The following is a 23888-nucleotide window of genomic DNA, read 5'->3' on the forward strand; positions in this document are numbered from 1 at the left end:
ACAAAGGAGCCCCTGGTCAGAGGCTCCCTGAGCACAGATGGGGTCACTGTGCAGAGGGTGAGGTCACAGCGGGCCCCTCGACCTGCTGGCACCTGCTTTCTCTTTCCAGGTGGAGATAGTGGGGGAAGGAGGGGGAGATGTAAGTCTGTAAAGAAAACCACACTGAGGTGCACGCTTCCTGAGGTGGCTGGAGCGAGGGGAAAGGAAAGGGTTTAAAAACGTGTATTTAGGATGCAGCTGGACTCCAGGCCCTGAGGTTGAGCAGTCCCTCACCCCGTCTCTCTCTCTTTGCTTGTTGTTAACGTTAAATGCTAAAGAGATGGGGCAGGGGCACCCCGGAGGGGCCGATTTGCTGGCATCTTCGAGAAGGGCCGGTTCCCTCCCTTTACTCTGCGGGTGGAGAACACGGAGGCCCACAGAGGGGGTAAGAGATGTTTGTGGACTCAGACGTCCCACCCGGGCTGGTCTGATTCTGAAACCCAGGCTCTTGCTCACCACACACCCTGCCAGCCGCGCCATACTTCACGGTATCATATTGTGCCACTAAAGATACCGTCAGGAAAGTGAAAAGACAACCCATGGACTGGGAGCCAGTGTTCACAGATCACACCACTGTGAAGGGACGTGCATCCAGAGCATATAAAGAACACTCACCACTCAATCACAGAAAGACAAACAGCCCAACTTAGCGTTGGGCTAAGGACCTGAACAGACGATTCCCCAGAGCAGATGGCCAGAGGGCCCGTACGCACCAGGAAAGGTGCGCACCACCATCCGCCGTTAGGAAGATGCACATCACACGCACAGCGCACAGCGAGGTTCCGCTCCCGCCGCCCCCCCCCCCCCCACCCCCGGGGGCTGTGACAGCGATGCACAGGGTGATATCGTGTTGGTGGGGCGTGGAGAGCTTGGAACATGCAGGCACTGCCTAAGGGTTCATAACAGGGTGTCACTGCTTTAGAAAACATTTTGGCAGCTTCTCAAATGGTCAGACAGCGATTCCACTCCTAGGTATACAACCAGGAGAAATGAAAACATACACCCCCCCCCCACACACACACACACAATGGACCAGGCTGTTCATCGAGCATTATTTATAATCACCAAAAAGGGGAAACCAGCGACGCCCAGCAGCTGAGTAGATAAAATATTATATATGGGAGCCATGGGATGGTATTTAATTATGAAGGGAATGGAGTGCCTACGTGCGCGGTCACTGGGTGAAGTGGAGGGAGCCAGGCCCAGGAGGCCTCTGATTGGTGGCTCCATTTACATGAAATTTCAGAAAAGGCAACTCTGCAGAGACAGGAAACAGATTAGTGATGGCCTGGGGCTGGGAGTGACTGCTAATGGGCACGTGGCTGCTTTGCGGATGATGAAAATGTTCTAAAATTAGATCGTGGTGATGGCGACAGGGCTCTGTGCCTAGAACTGAAAGCCATCGGCCCATCGGCGTGTGGTTTGAGTGAGTGAACTGTATGATACGTGAGTTATATCTCCATGAGACCCTTTTCAAACAGGTCACTGCAGAGGCCCAGAAGCAGAGCTTAAAATGCCACCTACATAATACAAACCTATGTTCCTTCAAGAAAGATTCCTTCATGCATATCTTTCATGGGAAACCATGAAAACGTTATGGGAAAAGATCACGCAATACATTTTTATGTCTCAGGGAAAAAGTATCCCTTGTGACCCAGTGATTCTGTGGCCTATCAGGAAATTAGCATGAATATGTGGACAGATTTGCCTGTGAAGATGTGCATCGCGGTGCTGCCTAAAGCATCCGAACATGAGGAACAAGGGCTACCACTCTGAACCCTTGCACTCTGAATGCGCCCCATGTGCCATGAGAATCCTCTCCTTTCTTCATGACAATGGCCTTGGCGGAAGCTGTCAGCATTGTCACGCTCCTGACAGATGAAGGAAGAGCCCAAATCAAACAGCTAGGAGCCGGAGTTGGGGTCTGCACCCCCGTCTGTCACCCGCCACAACCGGCAGGCGCTCCTGCCTGCGCCCCATCCCTCGCAGCCAAAACACCAGATTGCACGCTGGCACTGGAAGCAGCACATTCACAGGTGTCAGCCGGGTGGCACTCACCAGGGGCTGTTAGGAAAGAGACAGGTTCACACCCGTTTCAGCACTGGGCCTGCAGACTCACTGGTAAGGAAGGGCCCGGGCCCCGCCTGGACATTTGTCGCAGAAACTGCCCCGTCCGGGTTGGGGTCAGTGACTTCTGCATGGAAGGCCTGTGAGTGGCTCCCCCTGGCAAACTCTGAGGTGTCCATTTCAAGAAAATCTGAGTGTGTGTGTGTGTGTGTGTGTGTGTGAGTGTGTCTGTCTGTGAGTGTGTGTGTCTGAGTGTGTGTGTGTGTGTGTGTGTTCCTGTCTATAATTGTATGTTTCTGAGTATGTATCTGTGTGAGTGTGTCTGTTTGTGAGTATGTGTGTCTGAGTGTGTCTGAGTGTGTGTGTGTTCCTGTGACTGGTGTGTTCCTGTCTGTAATTGTGTGTTCCTGAGTGTGTATCTGTGTGAGTGTGTCTGTCTGTGACTGTGTGTGTCTGAGTGTGTGTGTCTGTGTTTCTGGGTGTGCATCTGTGTATGTGCTTCTGTTTGTGACTGTGTGTGTGAGTGTCTGTGTGACTGTGACTGCATATATGTGTCTTTGTGTGTCTGTGACTGTGTGACTGTGACTGCGTGTGTGTGTCTGTGTGTGTCTGTGTGTGCTCGGACAGGGGCCTCACCGAGGTCACCCCAGCCAGTGGCTCACTGAGGTCAAGGCCCCACGCATGTGCTGAGGCTCCGGGAGAAAAAGCAGTGCTCAGCAATTGTGGTCTCGCCCTGCACTATTTTTAAAGTTCAGAAAACACACAAAACGAACGGAAACTCATTGCCACTGAATAGCTAGGTCAGATTTAGATAAAGTACCGGCCCAGGGCCAGGCTGCTGGCGTGACTGGGCAGGGTGACAGGACCTGCTCCTCAGAACCCACAGAGTCCCGTGAGCCTGAAGGGCACCAACTCTTCCCCAACCACCCCCGGGCTGAGGACGCCCCGCCCGCCCTGCCCCTCAGGGCAGCTGTGAGGCATGGTTATCACTCCCATCCAGATAAGGAGATGAGGCCCCCGGATGTCAGCCGCACACCCCTGCCCAGGGTCCCCTAGTCCATGGGGAACGGGGCCGGGGCTGGAACCCGGTCCTTCTGCCCCCAGGCCCCTGCTCTTGGCGGGACTCTGCCCAGCACCCCTCCCCCAGCTCCCTGTCTCCACCAAGTGCTTTCAAGTGGGGGCTGAGCCCGCTGTTGGCTCTTTAACCACCGATTTTCCATGAAGAGAGAAGTTTTGTGCAGAAAGATCAATGAAAACAAAACACTTGGCGAGGAAAGTTCTCTGAGCCGCCGTGCAGTATCCGCGAGCCCCCGCCTCTAACCACTTCCTCACACATCAGGAACTCTGGCTTTTTATAGCTGGGACAGTGTAGAAAACACCACAAGGCCCATCCCCAGTCCACAGCCTCAAAGCCCGCCTGCTCGGCGCCCCACCACAGCCCAGCCGCGGACTGCCTGGTCAGCTCACAATTTAGAATGTGGGGCTTTGACCTGGAGTACTTTAAGCACATGACCACACACGTGTGTGTGCGTATGTGTGTGTGTGCATATATGAGCATGTGTGTGCATATGTGTGCGCACACTGTTTGTGTGTGTGTGTGTGTGTTCTCTTGAGTCAGAGCACACGCAGTGATGCTCAGAAAAGCCGGCCCCTGCTCGTTGGAAAGCTGAACCCAGGGGCAATCATCCTGCCACCGTTTGTGGGCACCACTGCTGACCTCCCGGCCCGGGGCTGGCTGGGCATTTATGTCCATTGCTGCTCGCAGGTCCCCACCATGAACCCGTGATCTCCCTCGCTCACAGATGCTGGGCTCAGAGCCCCACTGCAGGCCCCAGCATGGGCAGCCTGTGCACACCTCACGGCGGCAGGAGCCTCCGCTTATCGGAATGGATTGAGGACAGGACACTATGTGAGGGCCCAGCCCGTCTGGAGTCTGTAGACCAGGCTGCCTGCCCGGGTCTGAGCAGCTCAGAGCTCTGGGACCCGGTGCGGCCACGTCAGGGTCCACCCCCATGTGTCCTGCTCCCTCGGCTTGGGGTCCGATGGCCTGGCCTCGCCTCTGACTCTGGCCACAAGGTCCCCCTTGGACCTGACAGAGAAGTAGACATAACAGTGAGCACAGTGCCACCCCCTCGCATCCAGAACCCACCAGGTGTGCGTGCAAGGCTTGGCCTTGGAGCCGGCCACCTGTTCAGGTCCTGCCTCTGCCCTGTGACCCTGAGCAAGTCGCCCGCCTCTCTGTGCCTTGATTTCCTCCTGGAGCCCGGCTCCCACCCTCCGTTCTCAGAGAGGAGGCGCTCCAGCACCTGGAGGCTTACAGGAGATTTGCCGTGATTGGCCGGTTCTTTCACACTGACTGCGTCCCCCAGTCTCCTCGGTGGGCATCTAGTTTACACCCAAGTCCACCTTCACTGAGCCGGAGGGCTTGCTCGTCAGAGAGCCCCAGGAGGTGGTGGTGGGACACGGAGCCACTTTTGCAGACTCCCCTCCCCAGCTCGGATCTTGGTCCCTGTTCAGCCACCATCAGCGCTTTGCCTCCACATGCAGCCTTAGTTCATAGCGAAGACGGAGGGCCACCTGGTCCAGCATGCTCACCTCACAAATGAGGAAACTGAGGCGGAGGGAGACATCTGTGCACGACCACACAGCATGTAGATGGCAATTGATCTGTCCTGACCTCCCAAAAGCCTGTGGCACCTCCGGGCAGGGTCCTGGCCTCCCACTGTGGCCTGAGGTCGCGGGCTGAGCAGGAGGAGGGAGGGATGGAGACTCTCAGCCCCGTGTCTGCTCTCTCCCCAGGGTGGCTCCGCGCTCTCCCCCGCCGCCCTCATCAGCCCGGAGCGGGCACAGCAGCAGGCAGCTGCCTTGGCACAGGAGGTCGGCTGCCCCGCCTCACCCATCCAGGAAATGACATCCTGCCTCCGCCAGAAGCCCGCCGACGCCCTCAACGATGCCCAGACCAAGGTGGGCACGCGTGGGAAGGGACATTGTCCGAATGTTTACAAATGGAAACCCGGGCTTGGGAAGGAGGCCTGGCCGGCCCGAGGCCACGCGCTCCCCGCCCCCAGCACTGCGCACGAGGGTGCGGTGAGCCACGCGTGGGTGCTGAGGGCAGCAGCTCCGGGTGCCTGGGAGCCTGTGTGCGAAGTGGGGGTAGCGGGTGGGCCTTGAAGGGTAGGAAACGAGGATGAGGTGATTTGTGTGAGGGTCTCGCCTGGGCGGGGACCGTGCTGAGGGTCATGGTGCTGCTGCCACAGAGCTGGCCCCTGCCCCTGTGCCTGAGACAGACAGCTGGGTGCTCCCTTCTCCTGCCTGCAAGGACCCGGCCCCCGTCTCTTGCTGGCCCTGATGTGAGTGAAGGGGACGCCAGCAGGGACCACTGCTGTCATCTGAGCTGGTGGCCTGGTCCCTTCGGAAATCCGCCTGGACTGGCAACCGCCCTGGGGCGGGGCCTCAGGTCCCCGATGGGAGCTCACTGGATCAGCAGTCTCCAGCCGGTGGTCCTCGGGCCACTAGTGGTCCGTGAGGTCTGAAAGGCTGGCGACCGCTGCACTGGAGAGTGGCCGAGGCTGACCCGTTTCCCTGTGACCTCCTTCCCACCCCAGGCCAACCTCGATCCCTGTCTCCTCCGCCCGGCTCACACCTGGGCGCAGGCTTACCCGGTCCCCCTGGGGTGTGGTCACCTCGGAGGGGGCCTCTGGAAGCTCCCCTGGACGAGTCATTGCTCAGAGCCTGACCCACCTTCTAGCCCCTGCCACTGGCCCCTGGTCTTTTTACTCTGATTTCCCGGTAAAGCCGCAGATGGGCTGCCAGCGCCACGTCCATGATGGTTTAGCAAAGCGGCGCTGCTAGTTGTTTCAGCCCCGTGTCCTTTAAAATGAATGAACTCCGTCTAAACAGCGCCATTCCTCTGCACCCACCAGCTCCTGGCCGTGAGCGGCCCCTTCCACTACTGGGGCCCGGTGCTCGACGGCCAGTTCCTGCGAGAGGCTCCGGCCAGAGCGCTGCAGAGGGCGCCGCGGGCCACGGTCGACCTGCTCCTTGGGAGTTCGCAGGACGACGGGCTCATCCGCCGGGCGAAGGCCGTGAAGGTAGGCGGGGTGGGGAGGGGGGCCTCAGAGGGCCCTGTGGGGTGTGACCCTGGCTCTGGTCCTCAGGGTCTGACCTTGGTCAAGAGTCACTGACCGACCCTGGCCAGTTTGGCTCAGTGGATAGAGTGTTGGCCCACGGACTGAAGGGTCTGGGTTCGATTCTAACTAAGGGCATGGATCTCAGTTGCAGGCTCGAGTCGGGGCGCATGCAGGAGGCAACCAATCCATGTGCCTCTCTCACATCGATGTGTCTCTTTTCCCCCCCACCCCCCACTCTGTCTAAAAAATCAATGGGAAAAATATCCTTGGGTGAGGATTAACCAAAAAAAAATAGAGAATCATTGACCTACTCACTCATTTACAAAACAATCGCTGACTACTCTGCGTAAAGGCTCTCTAAGGAGTGTGGGGGGTGGTCACAGGGTTGGGGTTCAGAAACAAGACACGCACAGAACCGTGAGCAGCACACACGCAGCCACAGCCACAGCCACAGCCACAGCCACAAATGGCTCCAGGAATGGATCCCCGTGGGAAACGGTGAGCACTGGCCAATCAGGGGCTCCAGAGCTCCAGGTCCCAGCCTGCGGACACCCTGTGCCATGAAGGATGCTTGGCCCGCAGAGAGTGGGAGAGGAGAGGCAGCTGGATGACAAAGGGGTGCTGTTCCCCAGTCCTGGCAGGGAACCCCCAAAGGCAGCCTTCCAAGCCAGTATTTTTAAAGCCAGGAGAGTGAGTGCCTGGCTCCTGGCAATGTGGTTTCGTGCGGCTCGGTGTGGACACAGCGGAGAGGGGAAAGCTGTGAGCTCATTTATCGGCCTGAACACACTTCCTGCCCCGGCCAGGACTCAGCTCCCCGCACTAGGATGCGGGTCATCCTGCAAGACACCAAGCCCACCCTCCGGCCCACCCCACCCTCCTCGTCACTGCTCTGGACAGGCCCTTGGGCTGTCACCCCTGGGAGGGTGACCCCGGTGCCTGGCACACAGCGAGGACACACACGTCTGCCTGGCTCTGTGGAATATAAGGCAGCAGAACTGGAAGGAGCAACAACCACAAAATCCTTCAGCAAACGGGATCTCGCGTTCCCTTGCGCTGTCCTGTTCCCTCGGGTGCTGTCTCACCCGGACGTCGGCCTTCAGCGAAGGAGCACCGCGTGGACGGGAGACACACAGGGCACCTATCACGGGAGTTATTGCAGCGAAACATTGGAAGCAGCTCAAGTGTCCATTAGCAGAGCGACGGCTGGATAAACGAAGGTGCCAGGAGCCAGGAGAGGTTAATGGGGACGGAGAGAGGAGGAGCTCCCTCCCGCTCACAGGCCCGAGGAAGGCCTGCGACGCGGTGTCCAATGGGAGCAAGGACTGAGAACGCAGCCCTAGCTGTGTGGCTCAGTGGATAGAGCGTCGGCCTGCAGAGTGAAGGGTCCCAGGTTCCATTCTGATCAAGGGCACATGCCCTGCTTGTGGGCTGGATCCCCGGTGTGAGGCGTGCAGGAGGCGGCTGATCCATGATTCTCTCGCATCATTGATGTTTCTCTCTCTCTCCCTCTCCCTTCCTCTCTGAAATCAATAAAAACGAGAACGTAGAGCAATGTGAAATGAAGGCGGCATTCGCATTTTAAAAACAGCCGCTCGGCCCTTGTGTGTGAAGACGGGAGTGTAACTTCACGTGAATTATGTGGAAAGTTGATCGCGTGGAGAGACACAGCCACGCCGTCGGCACCGCGGAGAGTCACATATCGGCCTGGAACAGGCGTCAAGTCTGTCTTCCAGCTCCCAGGCCCGTTTGCCTATCACCCAACACTCAGCGAGGCCACTTACTCCGTGCCGGGCCCCGGGTATTAATACAAATGCCATCTGCCCTCAAGGAGCTCCCAGTCAGGGGAGAGACAGAACAGGGGGGGAGGAGTCACTGCGGTATAGTTCCTTACACACTGTCTGGAGCGGTGAGACCGACTGCAGGACGGTGAGGACGGTGGTGGGAGAGGGTCACTGCGCCCGCAGGGCCCTGCCAGCCCGAGGGACGGTGATGAGGAATCCCCCAGGCCCTTGTCCCCACGCTGCCTGTCAGCAGAGGGGGGAGAGTGTCCTCGGATTGGAATCAGGAGCATTTGCGTTCCCTTAGAGCAGCGGTTCTCAACCTTCCTAATGCCGAGACCCTTTGATGCAGTTCCTCCTATTGTGGTGACCGCCAATTTCATTGTTACAAATTGAACATAATTAAAGCATAGTAATTAATCACAAAAATAATATGTAATTATACATGTGTTTTCCGACGGTCTTAGGCGACCCCTGTGAAAGGGTCGTTCAACCACCAAAGGGGTCGCGACCCACAGGTTGAGAACCACTGCCTTAGAGCCCGAGCCTCAGTTTCCCGATCTGTAAAATGAGGAGATGACTAGTGGATACCCTCAATATTGAGAGGATTCAGATATGCACTAGCGTCTGGCAAATAGGATGTGCTCAATAAATATTAGTTTTTTGCACTTAAAATAGGTCTTTATTATTTTTGTGTTCTTTTAGAGAGAGAGAAGAAGGGAGAGGGAGAGAGAGATAGAAACATCGATGAGTGAGAAACATCAGTTGGCTGCCTCATGCACGCCCCCTACTGGGATTTGAGCCTGCAACCCGGGCATGTGCCCTGACCGGGAATCAAACCGGCAACCTCTGGTGCCTGGGCCGATGCCCAACCAGCTGAGCCACAGTGGCCAGGCTCACTTAATCCTGTAACTGTGCTATTATGATTAGTGTTCAAAACTATTGTCCCAGATCCAGAGAATTATCCAGAGAAAGCAAGAGGCATGCACAGAGCGTCCGATCACTGAGTGACCTCCCCTGACCAGAGACCGATTTCCCAATTGTGGCAGACACACCCCCACATGCACACACACACACACACACACACACACCCCACACACACACGGGCACGCTTCCTCCTCATGCCAGCCCCGCATCAATACCATCAGAGCCCAACCCACACACACACACGTGGTCCAGATTCCAGGGGGAAGTCCCAGGAGGGACAGGAGCCCCCACCCCAAGTGCAGCCCCGGGACCCACCTGTCACCTCAGCAGGGACCCACCAAACTCCAAAGACCAAAGAGGGCGGGTGAGGGGGGCGTCCATCAAGTCCCTCAGGACCCACACTCACCTGCCATCCCTCCCGGCGGTGACCCACCCAAGGAGCCTTATGACGCACCCCCCCTCCCCCCCGTGAAGCACATACCGTGAGCGTCAGGGCCGCCGAGACTCCCGGAGGCTCCGTCCTGGGCGCGTGAGCGTGTTTCCTGAAGTGGCAGCTCCCTGTTGGAAGTCTTCATCAGTCGCCCGGTGGGATTTATCTCCCCCCTTCTCTCTCCCCCTCCCTGACGGTGACACCGACAGTCTGCCTATGCTGCCCGGCCATTCATTTGCATGAGCAGAAGCACATTTGTTCCAAGACGCGATGTGCCGCCTCCCCCTCCAAGCACAGCATCTTCAAGGAAGGCAGGAAAAATCCGAAACGGCTGCCTCACCCAGAGCTTGGCTGGGCCAGGAGCAGATGGAGAGGAGACCTGGGGGTGGGGGTGGGGGGTGGGGGGAGTGGCACCTGGCAGCGTGCGATGCTGGCACGGGCCCCAGCAGGGCAGAATCCAGACTCTGTGACAGCTCCTAGCAGCCGACCAGGCAGGAGCCCAGGGAGCACACAGGTGTCCTGAAAAGAGGCGCTGATGTGCGGAATCCGTCCATCAGGGTGTGGGGCGGGGGCGGGGCCAGAGTCTGACCCAGCCCAGGACCCTAAGTCAGAAAATGGGTCTAAGTTCCTGCCTTCAGCCAGAGGATTTGGGCAAACTGCTAGCCAGAACTGCAGTTCCTAATCCTTCACGTGGGCACAGTGCGGCCAGCCCCGCCCATCCCCACGCAGCCTGAGAGGGCGCCAGGCCCAGGAGACAGTGCCCAGGGCTTGGGCGACCCTTCCCGGCCCCTGGCTCTGGCTCTGCGAGCACACCCACCACAAGCCTGCGGCCAGGCCCTCAGAGATGACCCTCCACACGCCCCCTCCCCTAATGAGCCCTATGGCCTTGCGGATCAGTGGGATTGGCTTCTCCCCCAAATACATACTTGTATTTATTATTCGCTGCCTTAATGAGGGCAGTGATTATGTCTACTATTTACTCAGCCATGTTTTCCATTGGGGGCACTGGGAAAAGATGAATGTGAGCCAGGATGGGTTCTTTTTTAACATTTATCTTTAGTCAAAAGTATCACAGATGTCCCCTTTGGTTTTTTTCCCCCATTGACCCCCTCCTCCCCGCACCAGCCCCTCCCCAGGCCTTCACCGCCCTATTGTCTGTGTCCATGGCTTATGCGTATATGCATATAAGTTCCCCAGTCAATCACGCTCCACTCACACCCCCACCCCCGCCTTCCCTCTGAGATCCCACAGTCTGTTCCATGCTTCTATGTCTCTGGATCTATTTTGTTCATCAGTTTATTTTGTTCATTAGATTCCACATCTGAGTGAGACCCTGTGACACTTGTCTTTCTCTGGCTTATTTTGCTTAGCATCATACTCTCCAGGTCCCTCCATGCTGCCCCAAAGGGTAAGAGATCCTTCTTTTTTATGGAAAACACAGGCTGGATTCTTTACTCTAGTCCTTATTCATTCATTTAGTTCTGATTTTAAAAGAAATGAAAATATTTTCATGGGCCCCTAACGTTGTGGGGGGTCTCAGGCACGGGCCCACTGTGCCTAATGGAGAAGGGGGCCTGTCCCTCAACACCCACAGCAAGTAGTAGGGACAGGAGTCAGCCACACATTAATTCATGCAAGCATCCCGTGTACATTCATGCAGGGGCTCTGGGGGAAGGTCGTCACCCAGCAGATAAAGCTCCTGACTTGTGGAGTTTGTGTCCCAGGGAGAGAAGAGTGCCGTGTAAGCAAATACACGGAGGGTGTCAGGTCTCGGAAAAGTGCTCTGAAGAAAATGAACCAGTCACGGGCGAGGAAGTGATGCAAGGGAGGAAAGCCCTTTGTCAGGGAAGCCAGGGCGGTGACTGTGCTCTGAGGCCTGCATGATGAGGAGGGGCAGCTATGGGGCCAGCTGTGTGAAGAGTCAGTGCAAAGGCCCTGGGGCAGGGATTGCTTGGGGGACAGAGGAGGCCAAGGGTTAGAAACCCAGGACAATGAAGGCAGTGGTGGGAGAGGAAGTCGGACGTGTCTGAGAGACATGTTCGATGCGTATCATTGGCCATCAGAAAAGTGATTTTATTCTACTTGATGTTGAAATGTTGCAAGCCAGGAAGTGATTATATTGATTTATCTTTTTAAATAAGAGCATTCTGGCAGCTCTGTGGAAAACTGACGCTGGAGGAGTGACAAAGGAAATAGATGCCAGATTACACCGCCGTGAGGTCCCAGGAGCGAGTGCATATGTTAAACAGGGGTGAGAGACAAGGTATCAGTGAGAAATAACCAGATTTGGGGCGTACGTTGGCTTGGCCGTTGGGCATATGGGTTGGGAGTCCAGGAGAGAACGCCTGTGGGCACAGGGCTGGAGGGAAGCCAGGAAAATTCGATGTCACCAAAACAAGGAGAAAAGCTTCCGAAAGGAAGCCGCGGTCAAGCGCCGGATGTCACTGAGAGCGGAGGGTGATGAGGACAGCGATCAGCTGCTGGACCTGATGGTGCGGTCCTGCGTGGCCTGGCTGAGGGCCATTTCCTCCGAGTGACGGGCAGGGACGCTGAGCAGAGGGGGCTGCGGGGCCAGCGAGAGCGAGGAGGTGGGCCCTGCGCTTCCAGAGCCACACTCTCTCCCCTGCGCCATCGCCTCCCGGACGCAGACGCCCACCGGTGCTGGGGGACACTCTGTCCCTGCAGCTGCCAACCACGGGGGACCCTCCTCCTGGCCTCTCCCTAAGCCACGCCAGCGCCCAGCCATCCCCTCCCGCACCATCCACACCTGACGGGCTAGTGAGTCCTTCTCGCCGCCAAACATTCTCTGCTGCAAAGATGTGTCGGGCGTGGTCCATCCCCAGCTCCACTCAAAGCCCCCAAGGGCAGAGAACTTAGCCCGTGCTGTCCCCCACCACCCGTCCGCACTCCGTAGACATTAGTTGGAGGAGCAGTGAGTGTTCCGCAGCTCACCAGGATGCGCTGAGAGTGTGGGCCGGGGGCTTGCAGCCTGATCACACCCCCTCCTCCCGTTCTAACCGCAGCCCGGCCCGCTTGGAGATGTCCACAGACACAGCTGACACATGCCACCGTGTCCTGATAAGGGCATTCCGCTGTTGACACAGAAGCCTGGAAATATGTAAACACACATCCCAGGACCAGACGGGGCCAAGGGGCCTGGGCCGCACACTCACAGCTATGCCCTGACGTTCTGCCGCCTCCTCTTCAGAAATGAGGGCAGGGCCGGGGGCGGGGGTGGTTCTCCCCAAGCTCCCCCAGTGCAGACCGGAGGGACGAGAAAGGAGGCAGAAATAAAGAGGAGGGGCAAAAGGAGACGGAGAGGGAGCAGGAGAGAGGGGGGAAGGAGGGAGGGGGGAGGAAGGGAGGAGAGGAAGGGTATTGCCATGTGGACACATGTCCCCCGAGAGCCACCTGTCTCCCCCGACCGTCCTATGTAAAATGGCCCTGCCCTGTGGCTCTCACGCTGCAGTTTCTCATCACTGCGCCTGTCCCCTGCTGAGCTGCAGTTATTTGCTTATTTTCCGTCTCCACCCACCGGAACAGCGGCCCACGGGCACGGGGAGCCTGTTTTCCGAGGCCGGGCCGCCGTGTCCCTGTGAAAGCACAGGAGCCGTCCTGCCGCCTGACTGAGGCCTTGGGTGAGCCCGGCGTTAGCTCTCCCACGGCCCCAGGCGACACGGGCAGCCCCGGGAGGGAGAGGCATGGGGTGCGCCTGTGTCAGCTCGAGATGGAGTCTCACTCCCTGCGGGCCAGGCACCGAGCGATGGCCCCACGGCACTGACCTGTGGTCCTCACACCCCCCTGCACGAGGGCCCCCGCCTGCCCATCGCGGGTGCGGGAGGAGGCACGGAGGGCAGCCCGATGCTCGCGATCACACAGCTGGAAGGAGCGGAGCTGGGATCCACACCCCGCAGTCTGAGCCAGCACCTGTGGGCTGGACGCCACATCCCCCTGCTTCCCAGAGAGAGAATTCTAGAGCAAGGTTCTGAGCAATACCTGCAGAATCTGACCAGGGAATGAATTTTGCGCTCTCTCTCTCTCTCTCTCTCTCTCTCTCTCTCTCTCTCTCTCCCTCTCTCTCTCAGCAATTTGAGGAAAGTCAAGGCCGGACCAGTAGCAAAACAGCCTTCTACCGGGCGCTGCAGAACTCGCTGGGTGGCGAGGACGCGGACCCGGGCGTGCTGGCCGCCGCCACGTGGTACTACTCCCTGGAGCACTCTGCCGACGACTACGCCTCCTTCTCCCGGGCCCTGGAGAACGCCACCCGGTAAGACCGGAGCACATGGTTTCTGCCGCTGCGGCCCCTGGCGCCAGGGGATGCCCAGGACGTGAGAGAGACTGAGGTTCGGGACCCGGTGCTGCACTGTCCTTCGCGCCATGCGGTCAGTCCCCAGCCGGGGTGCCTGCCCGCCAGGGGCGAATGAAAGAGTCGGGCCCAGCTCAGCAGAGAGGACTCCGGTCTTCCCTTAGTTCGTACCTTCCTTCTCTCCCAGCCAGACTCAGGCACTGGCCTCCGTGGGCCTCCCCGCCTCCGGTCTCGTTGGCAGTGCCTCCCCACAGCGCGGCTCTCATCTCTGTCCCGCCCACCACTCTTCCAGGGGGACCGTGGGATGAAGCACACGGCCTTCACCTGCCCTTCCAGAACCTCACTCCAGGCCCCTCCCTCAAACCCTTCCCTGAAAACACCGGAGCTGCCCAGACACCGGCTGCGGGGGAGGTTACCTCCTCACCGAGGGACTCTCATGGGTGTCAGACTGTTGTTACAGCATCTCTGCAGGGTGGGCCCCTGGGCCCATTTCTCAGCTGAGGCGATGGAGAGTCAGACATGCAGGCAGGGCTGGGTGGGATTCAAACCCTGGAGGCCCCAGGTCAGCTGCTGTGGTGGCCCGGTTCTAGCCAGGCCAGCCCCTCCCCAGCTCCCAGCCCTGCACTGCCCCACGCAGGGCCCGCTGTGGCCAGCGCGGGCTTCTGAAATGCATTCCCGTCACCCCAAAGGGGAGCCGGTGTGAACCATGTCCCCCTCCTCACCGCTGACATTTGGACTAGAACGTTCTTTCTGGGGAGGGCTGTCCTCTGTATCGGAGGATGTTTACTTTAGCAGCATTCCTGGCCTTGACCTACTAGATGCCAGTAGAAACCTTTCCGCCTCCAGCTGTGACCACCAAAAAAGTCCCCAAACGCTGCCAAATGTCCCTGGGGGAGGAGTATCATGGCGAGAGCCTCGGGTCCACGGAATCCTGGGCATGAAGCACGCTGAGCTCTGTCCTTTAAAACGCGCAGTGCTTTTCAGTGCTTTCCTGTTGTGCTCCGTCGGCTGCTGTGTGTAATTGTTTTATTGTAAATTGTTTTGCTCCAAATCGGTAAGTGATACTGATGTTCTGAGAAGATGTTTGTCTACAAGTCTCCTGATCCTAAGACGCTTCCCCGTGGACACCAGCGTGTGATCACGGCGGCCGTAAAGCGAAGTGGCCCATGTGCTCTCCGCAGGCCTGTGCGAGGAGCTTGGTGGCCGAGGGACGGTGCCTGGGAGAAGCCTGGGCCCGGCACAGTTGTCACCAGGCCCTCCTCTGTCCTCCTTCCTCCAGGGACTACTTCATCACCTGCCCCGTGATCGACATGGCCCGCCACTGGGCGAGGAGGGCCCGCGGAAACGTGTTCCTGTACCACGTTCCCCAGAGCTACGGCCACGGCAGGTAAGGGGGCTGCGTGGCCACAGCGGGTGTTGGCAAATGGAGGGGGTCTGACGGCAGAGAAAAGAGGGCGGGACTGAGCGACAAGTCCTGACTCAATGACGGGGGACTCATCCCTTCACCTCTGTGAGCCTCAGTTTCATCATCTGAAAAATGGGTATGAGAGCAGCAGCCCCTTTAGTTCACGGTAATGTAGGAAGGGCAAGTCAAAGAAAAGATACAGGAAAGGCCTTGGAATTGCAGTGTTAGCTGTTGATGGGGAGGAGGCCTTCATCCCACATGTCTATGGCTCTGAAAACAGCAGGTGAGGCAACCACCTCATTTGACAGGTGGGGTGCGAGTCCGGTCTATTCTAGTTCAAAGGCTCCTTGGGGCTCAGTGTTGCCATCTGCAAAATGGGAGTGGACGGGTGGGAGAGGCCACGTGCAGTGACCCTTCACTGGGCTCTGCGGGACCCTGCACCCAGGGCCCAGGAGGAGGAGAGCGAGGTGGAGGGTCCGAGCTCCCGGCCCCTGGCTCGCTGTCTCACACTGAGCCTGGAGGAAACGTCAAGGTCATGCCGTTTAGAGACGCGTAAAAGGCAGCGCGCTTGGTCACCTTTAAGGTGCCGTCCACCTCTCACTTCCTATCATTTTGGGGGGCAAGAGGCAGAGATGGTGGTCGCGGACAGAGGCGCAAAGTGTCCTGATTAGAGCAGCGCCTCTGGGCCGATCACCATGGCTAGAAACCCTCTCTGAGTCTTATTAGCTCGGTGACCTAGGCAAGTCACTCAACCTCCTCGGTGACTCAGTTTCTTCATCTGAAAAATGGGGGTAGGCGTGGGAGCACCTGCTTCAGAGGGTTCCCGTGGTGATGAATGCGTGTAGCCGACGGGCCCGGTGAACTGTAAGTGCTACGTGTCCCGTTAATTCTTGTCCACCAGGGCGCATGCCTGATAGCACTCGCGCCTGCGTCTTCTCACCCCACCACCGTCTGGTGGCTGCCATCTCTGTAGTAGACGCTGAATCAATGAATGAATCACAGAAACTGATTTGTTGGCACGTTTCTCTCTCGCTGCCCTGGAGCCGTCGGCCCTCTCATTTGTTCCTGGCTCGGACCTACAGACTTAAAATAGATGTGTGCGCCTTACATGTTCGGCCATCTGTCTCGTGCCTCTGTTCCGTGAGCGTACATTAGCTCTCCTGGCATCGCCAGTGAACAAAGCCCGGTAAATCCCCACCGTCTTCTCACAGACCAGCGTGGCTCGGGGACGGCTCACCTGCATTATAGATGGGATTTTTGTCCCTGAAATTGAGGGACAAACTCTGTGAGGAAGGACCTGACTCTTTTGAATGGGTAGGGCTCTTGGGATTAAAAATCTACCCAGGCTCCATACAGGATGGGGAACCACTCTTTCAGTTTGGGAGAAATGGCTCAATACAGTGGAAGAACACCTTTTTTTGAGGTCAATTCCATCTTTTCCGCTGAGGAGTTCTCTTCATTTGAGCAGGTTCCTGTACCTCAACTTCCTTACCCATGAAATGGGTACAGTCACACCTGCTTCCCAGTGGGAAGTTTCAAGTCAATGGGCATTAAACACCTGGCACATCGTAGCTGTTCGTTATTGGTTATTTTCTCTTTAGGAAAAATAAGGTTCTGAGAAGAAGAGAAAAAAAAACTTAAAATGACTAAAGACACAGCAATGTTCCATCTTTATAAGTTGTCTCAACCCTGGAAAACAAAGCCGTAAATTCTAGACTGAAGACATTCGGTACACCACCTTCTAGACAGCTCTGTGCATTCCGGGGGCTTTAACATTTCACATTCCAAATATTATCTTTCTAGCTGACTGTCTTGGCGAGTTCGTTGGAATTGGTGGCTGGATTAGTGGCTGGATTCTTGACTTGGGGCCACTGCTCTGGCTCCGTCCTGTGATTAACGGGATTACTTCCCAGTGAAGACGGAAGTGAGTCGCTTTCTGAAACTGACCACTCGGGTTTCGTGCTGTAGAACAGCTTGTGGTGTGCATTCTCTCCGATCCTGATTCGTCGAATAGTTACCTTCTGTGTTCTATGCCCCAGGCCCTCTTCTAGATCCTAGCGATGGAGCAGTCCAGAAGCCTCTTGGAACTAGCACTGTAGTCAGGGGGTGGGGTTGATGAGTGTCCAGGGACAGGGTGCAAAGAACAGACAACACACACACACACAGAAAAAAGCAGCGTAAATTCGGATAACTGCCCTGGGAAGGGGAAAGGGAAAAGGTGTGGCATGTTTGAGGATGGCGAAGGAGGCCAGGAGCTGGGGCGTACTGAAGAGAAGGAAAGTGGTTGGAGATTCAGGGGGGAAAAGACAGGGTTTTGCAGTTCACATAGGAGTTGGTAAACAGTGGCAGGCCAAAAGGTAGTATTTCATCTGAGTATGGTGGGAAGGCATTGGAGATTTTTTAAGAAGACATGGTTTTCAGAATGCCCACTGGTCTTTTCTTTCACACTCAAAACACAGCTCTCTAAAAGCCAACTTTAAAAAAAAAATAGAACACAGACTAGAAACCCTGTTTTCCCCTGCAATGATCAGTTAGTTAATTGGAAAATCCAATTAAAATGGGGACTCCTGGTCTGTGGCTGAGATAGGTCTATGCCGCCCCCATTTCATTTTAATTCTACGCCTGTACACGCGTCCGTCGGCATGGTTTCAGCGCAGGGTGAAAGGCCAGGCGGCGATGCTGCGTGGAGCTCTCCCTTTGAATTGCTCACGAAGTTGTAAACCCGGGGCTGGCTCTACGACTGCCGCTGGGCTTTCTTGGAAGTGGGGCCTCCGCCGGCTACGGGATTGAGCTCTGTGATGACCACAACACACAACGGGCATAAGCAGGTCAGAGGCAAGCACGGGGCTCTGGGTACACACGGAACTCCCTGGGGCGAGTTGGTGCTTCGGGCCAGGAGAGCCCAGCCCCTCTGACAGCAGCTGCTGAGCTTTGTGCCGGGACTGAAAGGCGCGGTGGGCCCAGCGAGTCCACCGGGAGCGTCCACGCGCAGCCAGACGTCAGCCACCGGCTGTGCTGGGCCGCAGGGAGCGATGGGAGTGCTGCGCGTGTGTCCCTTGGTGCCGGGGGTGGCATTGTGTTATTTTAAGTGAATTGGGGTGTTCATTTAAAAAAAATTTTTTGTTGTTAATCCTCACCCAAGGATATTTTTTCGTTTGATTTTTAGTGAGTGGAAGGGAGGGGGAGAGACACAGAGAAACATCGATGTGAGAGAGAGACACAGATTGGTTGCCTCCCGCACTTGCCCTGACCATGGCCTCAGATGGAACCTCCAAGATACATGCCCTTGAGTGGACTCGAACCCAGGACCCTTCGGTCTGAGGACTGACGCTCTATCCACTGAGCCAAACTGGCTGGGGCTGGGAGCTCACTGTTTAAAGAATTGGGTGATGAATCCTTTTGTGGAACAGAAGCCGTTGTCCATCCTTCCGTGGGCAGAATGTGAACTTGTGTGAGTTACATGCGTCCAGAGAGGCACACTCGCAGCCTCTGTGTGCGAGCGACCTGGCAAAGCCTCAGCCCTCGAAATAACAGCGTGGGAAGCGCAGGTTTTCATTCCTCCTGCTCCCCAGTTCCCTCCGGGGGAAGCCATCCAGCGATGCCAGCGAGAGATAAGGGGGAGCATAGTTTATGGGGATGAGGTCAACAAACTTCCTCCCACGGACAGAACAACAGGGAAAGAAATCTCCGAGCAACAGGCTCTCAATTCAGTCCAACCAGATGGGCCGAGCGCGGGGCCTCCACAGCATGAACCTCTTGAACCCATCATCCTTACAGGAGCCACCTCCCTGATGCAAGGAAGATCTCACCCACTCTCTCTCCTCACCGCTGGGGCCTGGCTCAGCCCCCGTCCCAGCTCAGGTCCTTGTCGGCCAAGGTCAGGGGCCTTCCTCCTGTGACGCCGTCTCATCACTGTGCTGCCTAATGAGCCCCATGTCCGTGAAGGAGGGTCCCACGTGTGGGAAGTGAAGGGACTGGAGCTGCTGACTGACTGTGTCAGCTCTGAAGTGTGGCCGTGGCCCTGGAATTGCTGGAGTGGGGGCTGGGCATCCCCGCAAGCCCCCGCCAGTGCGATCTAGGGTGGTGGGATGGCCGAGAGGTGAGGTGGGGGCGTCAGGTGAAAAGCCAGCCCCTGTCTCTCTCTGCTGGACAGCTCAGCGGCCCTGGGACCTGCCACCTTGGACCTTCACGCAGCCACCGCCCGGGGCCGGTCCTCACGGAAAGGCAGCTTGCAATGGCCGCTTAGAAACGGCCGGCGTCCCCTCCCCCTTAGACATGGCTCTCGGCGCCTCTGGCCTCAGTTCTCACACCTTCCACAGAGCCAGGGCCTGAAGAACTGCAGGCCCAGAGCCCACAAGTAGCCCTGTGGTTCTGACGCTTTGGGTTGCCCTGGACCGGGAAAATCCCAGCCTCACTCAGTAGCGTGAAGCACTTCTCGGTACAATTCACGAGGCCCAGAGGGTCGGGGACGTGGTTCCCCGTCACAGCAGCTGCCACGCCCCCACCCAGTCCCACCCCCTGTCCCCTCCTCCACAGAAAGCACAGAGCCCATTCCACGCCATCACACGCGCTGAGTCTCGGCCCCAAACACCCTCCCTCTCCCCCTCGGGCTCACCCAGTCCTCTCCCAAGGCCCATGCCAACGTGGTTTCCTCTCTGACGTGGCACAAGCTGCCCTCCATGTCCTGGCCCAGAACAAGCGGCACCACTTTCTCCTCCACCGTCAGCACTTTGTAAACATTTCTATCCTTCAACGTCTGTCTGTCTGTCTATCATTAGTTCAAGCATTTTATTTTTTTGTGTTGACATCTTTGCATTTCCTGTTGGACCACGAGCCCCATGCCAGCATGGCCAACTTCTCCCTCTCTTACCCCAGCACCCATTCAGCCCAGAAAGCAGTCAGCAAGGGTGGCTGGCGGACCGGCTCGTCCTGACCTCCTGTTTGCCACCGTCCGCTGAACTATATTCACATCCAGAAACTGAGCGCACAGCGTCCCTCAGGCTGCATGGCTGTGTGTTTCCCACAGTCCAGGTGCCCAACCCAATGACACAGGTCCTTTAGAGGAGAAGGGGTGGCAGAGGGAGAAGCCGGACAGAGGGGCGTGCGGAGGACGTGACTCACTGTTGGTGGCTTTGAGGACAGAGGAAGGGGACCGTGGATGGTGGGCGCTGGGCACTAAGAATGGCCTTCAGGTCGTAGCCAATGGCTGTGCCACAGATCTGTCCCAGGGGGGCCATGGACAGAAGGTCCATCAGCTGTACTCAGCACCGCGTAGGCAGCCTCAACATAACAAGAGCACTGTCTTCATGGGGGAGGGATTCTGGTTGGGGCTCCTTGGATTTCTCCAGCAGTGAACTGTTCCTTTAACTCCTGCTTCTCTGCCTCCCCGTGCTCCCTCAGCCTGGAACTGCTGGCCGACGCCCAGTATGCCTTTGGGCTGCCCTTCCACCCTGCCTACGGGGGGCAGTTCACTCCGGAGGAGAAACGCACGGCGCTGAAAGTCATGCAGTACTTCTCCAACTTCATCCGATCCGGGTGAGTGGGCCGGGGGCCGTTGTTGTGCACCCCGCCCCTCCAAACCCAGGGGCCATGCGCGTGATGGACCTGCAGGTGGCAGACCGATGTGCCGGCTCTAGGCCCCCTCCCACCAGACCCTAGACCCACAAAGGCATCCCAGAGACTAGCGAGGGGGTCCCAATAAAAGGATACAGCACAAAGAGGGGCACGCGGCCTCCTGAGCGTCCAGACCCCCAGAAGGGCTGTGCTGCTGTTGCTGGGTCCTGAGCTCACATCTCCCTCCCCTAGAAATGGCCTGGGTGGAGTCGGGGCCTTCCCACCTGTAAGCATTTGGGGTGCAGCCATTAAGGCCACTCAGACACCTAAGGATGAGTGAGTGGGTGGGTCCTCGGAGACCAGTTGCGAGCGGAAGTGATCCAAGGGATGAAAGGAAAGACGAGTCTCCCTCATGCGTGTGTCCTGCTTCTCCTTCCCCAGGAATCCCAACTACCCACACGAGTTCTCACGGAAAGGGCCTGAATTCGCAGTCCCCTGGCCTGACTTCGTCCCTGGCACCAACGGGGAGAACTACAAGGAGTTCAGTGCCCAGCTCCCCAATCGACGGGGCCTGAAAAAGGCCGACTGCTCCTTCTGGTCCAAGTACATCCGGTCCCTGAAGGCGCCTGCAGGTAGGAAGCGTGGAGCTGGAGGGCCAGGGGAGGGCGGGCAAGGGTGGATACACAGCACCTACTGTGCGCACATTGTGCATTAGGCCTATTTGAGCCTCCGGGAGCCAACGGGCACTGGGAGGCCATCAACACCTCTCTCTCCTCTAAGAGCTCACAGGTTGGGGAGGGGGGTTCCTCTCTGCCAAAGGCCTCCTGTTCCGTGGGGACAGGAGAGGGAAGTGAGAGAGAGAACACTGGGCGGGGGGGGGGGGGAGCTGTGGGACAGTTGAATGGGGAGAGGAGGTAGGACCTGGACCCTCAGCCTCGCTGCCCTTGGAAGGCTGGTCAAACATCTTAGAGAGTGAGTTCTGGCCCGGGGAGAGGCAGGCATTCTTCCTCTTTCTGTTGCAATGGACTTCCTGTTGAAGAGAACTTCCTGTTCAAGAGAACTTCCTATAGAAGAGAATTTCCTGTTGAACAGAACTTCCTGTTGAAGAGATGTTACGGAGACGATAAAAGGATCCGTCATAAGGGCGCTAGGAATATCGAGATAAATGTGATGCCCTAAAAAGCTTCTGGGAGTAACGTGACCCAGGGGAAGTCCTTCAGCTTCCTGGTGCATGCTGGGAGCTACAGGAAGCCAGGGGGCCTCCCAGGGGCAGGTGGTGCTGGGCTGAGCTTTGCAGAATGACAGGAGGTCTTCATGGGGAGTCCAATGAGAGTGGAGCGTTCAGCAGGGAAGTGACCTCGTCCGACATGTTCTAGACTCTCAATCCCACTTTTACCTTCTAAGACCCAGAGGCTCTCTGGTGATGACCCCGAGTCCTGCCCTGCCCATCGCATGTCCCTCCTGCCAGGCGATCTGAAAGTGCCCCCTGCAGGGCATTCCTGGGGAAGGAATGTCCCTCAGAGCCCGGGTCTCTTCCGGTCAAAAAGAGTGAGGGAGGGAGAAGTCGGGTCAGGATCGAACCAGCCTTGCCCTCATGTTTCAGATGAAGCCAAGGATGGGCTGTCAGCAGGGAGTGAAGAGGAGGAGCAGCCGGCTGGCTCTGGCCTGAGAGAAGACCTCCCAGATCCAGGCTCCAAGAGCTACAGCAAGTGACCAATCCCGAGACTTCCACCCACCCTGCCACCCCCCTCCCTCACCCTTCCCCCTGTCCCCAGGCTGCCACCTGGGCTCCTTGTTCTCTGGAATCGCCCCTGGCTTTCAATAAAGTGTCAACATGCAGTGAAACAGCGGTGACTCTGAAGTGTTCCTTCAGGACTGCCCTTGGGAGATGCCGAGCTGTGGATTCATCTTCTCATCTTATGTGTCTAACTGAGTTCTGAATCCCAGGCTGCTGTTTCCTCCCATCAAATGGTTGCACAGCATCCTCTGTGCGCCAGGCTCTGTGCTGGGGGCTGGGGAGGTGAGAGCCCTGCCCTCTCTCGGGAGAGGGGGGCAGGCGAACAGAAGTGACACAGGATCTGGGGACCCATGGAGGGCAGGCCCCAGAGTCCTACCTACGTGTTAGAAAGGATTCTCTCGTGAAGGTGCTAGGAAGGAGGTAGGAAGCCAACGAGGCTGGTAGGAGGCTCAGAGCCAGAAGGAATGCCAGCCAGCCAAGTGCAGAGTCTGGGGTCAAAGGCAGATGCGCCCTCCACCGACTCTCAGCCAAGCTCCTCCCACCGGGGCCCCCGGGGCCGCAGTGCCCGCGAGCCCGGGACCTCCCGTGTCCCTACGACACTCGTGCAGGTGGTTTTCTTCCCTGTCCCACAGGTAAACACGCGGGGCTTCATCAAGGCCCGAGGGCCTGGCAAAGGCCACGGTCAGGAGCACAGGGAGCAATGGCGCCTGAGACCGCGCTGGCAGGTCTGGCCGGGTTGTCCTTCTCTAGGCCACATGGGTGCGGACGCGTGGACTGGTGTCTGCGGTCACCCCGATGCCCCCTGGGCTCCTGCTCTTCTGTCTGCTGAGGGCGGGAGGTGGCTTCTCCTTAGACGGCCTGTTTGCTCCTTTTCCACCCAGAACATCCTCCCAGCTCTTCCATGGTGGCCCCACCCTCTCAGTCAGACCGACAGGTGGCATCTACTCATGGGGGGTCAGGAGCCTACTTTCTCTTCTGGCTCCTGAAACCTGTGCCGCCCGGATGCGGGGGTGGGGGCGGGGCACAGGGGGTTGCTCGGGTCATTCAGTCAGGCAGCTGCTGAGTCAGAAGTCCTGCTCCCGTCCCATCTCACTTGAAAAAGCATATATTTTGCTTCCTTTAAGGTGGGGAGACTCACTAGGGTGAGATAGAAATATATACATTTCCTGAAGTTATAAGCACAGAGTCCAAAGGAAAAAGAGGGAGAGGAAAGAGAGAGGAGAAGAATGGAAGGAGGAAAGAAGGGAGGGAGAGAGGGAGGGAGGGAGAAGAGCAGGAAAGAGGGTGAGGGAGAGAGAGAGAGAGAGAGAGAAGGAGGAGGAGAAGGCCACTCTAAATGCTAGATGAAGCAGGAAGCCCCACTATAATATTATAATCTGAAATAGATCACGGTTTTAAGCAACCAATGAGCTGTAATAAGAGAGACTGATCTGAAGACCCGGGGTTGTCTCACGGACCAGGAGCGTACGGGGCGGAATCCCAGTGCCTGCTCGGCCTGGGAGCGACATGACAAGG

The 23888-nt window shown here is 57.5% G+C and overlaps 2 protein-coding genes across 2 annotated transcripts in view; one reads left to right on the forward strand and one right to left on the reverse strand.

The window, feature by feature from the left end:
• The window catches only part of SLA (Src like adaptor), a 50211-nt gene extending 40774 nt beyond the window's left edge, over positions 1-9437 (reverse strand). Inside the window, exon 1 of the mRNA XM_070392369.1 lies at positions 9423-9437. The gene's annotated coding sequence lies outside the window, so the exon portion shown is untranslated. The remainder of the gene's footprint in view (positions 1-9422) is intronic.
• Positions 1-22464, forward strand: part of TG (thyroglobulin) — a 155020-nt gene extending 132556 nt beyond the window's left edge. The window contains exons 42-48 of the mRNA XM_070392365.1: positions 4906-5070; positions 6030-6197; positions 13457-13638; positions 14957-15064; positions 20483-20617; positions 21077-21267; positions 22239-22464. Coding sequence (XP_070248466.1) covers positions 4906-5070; positions 6030-6197; positions 13457-13638; positions 14957-15064; positions 20483-20617; positions 21077-21267; positions 22239-22348 — 1059 coding nt within the window. The 3' untranslated portion in view covers positions 22349-22464. The remainder of the gene's footprint in view (positions 1-4905; positions 5071-6029; positions 6198-13456; positions 13639-14956; positions 15065-20482; positions 20618-21076; positions 21268-22238) is intronic.
• Positions 22465-23888: the final 1424 nt, after the last annotated feature.

Source organism: Myotis yumanensis, unplaced genomic scaffold, assembly GCF_028538775.1.
Source record: "Myotis yumanensis isolate MYYU_CA2020_CCGP unplaced genomic scaffold, mMyoYum1.0.hap1 SCAF_15, whole genome shotgun sequence".
In the NCBI taxonomy this organism is placed as follows: Eukaryota; Metazoa; Chordata; class Mammalia; order Chiroptera; family Vespertilionidae; genus Myotis; species Myotis yumanensis.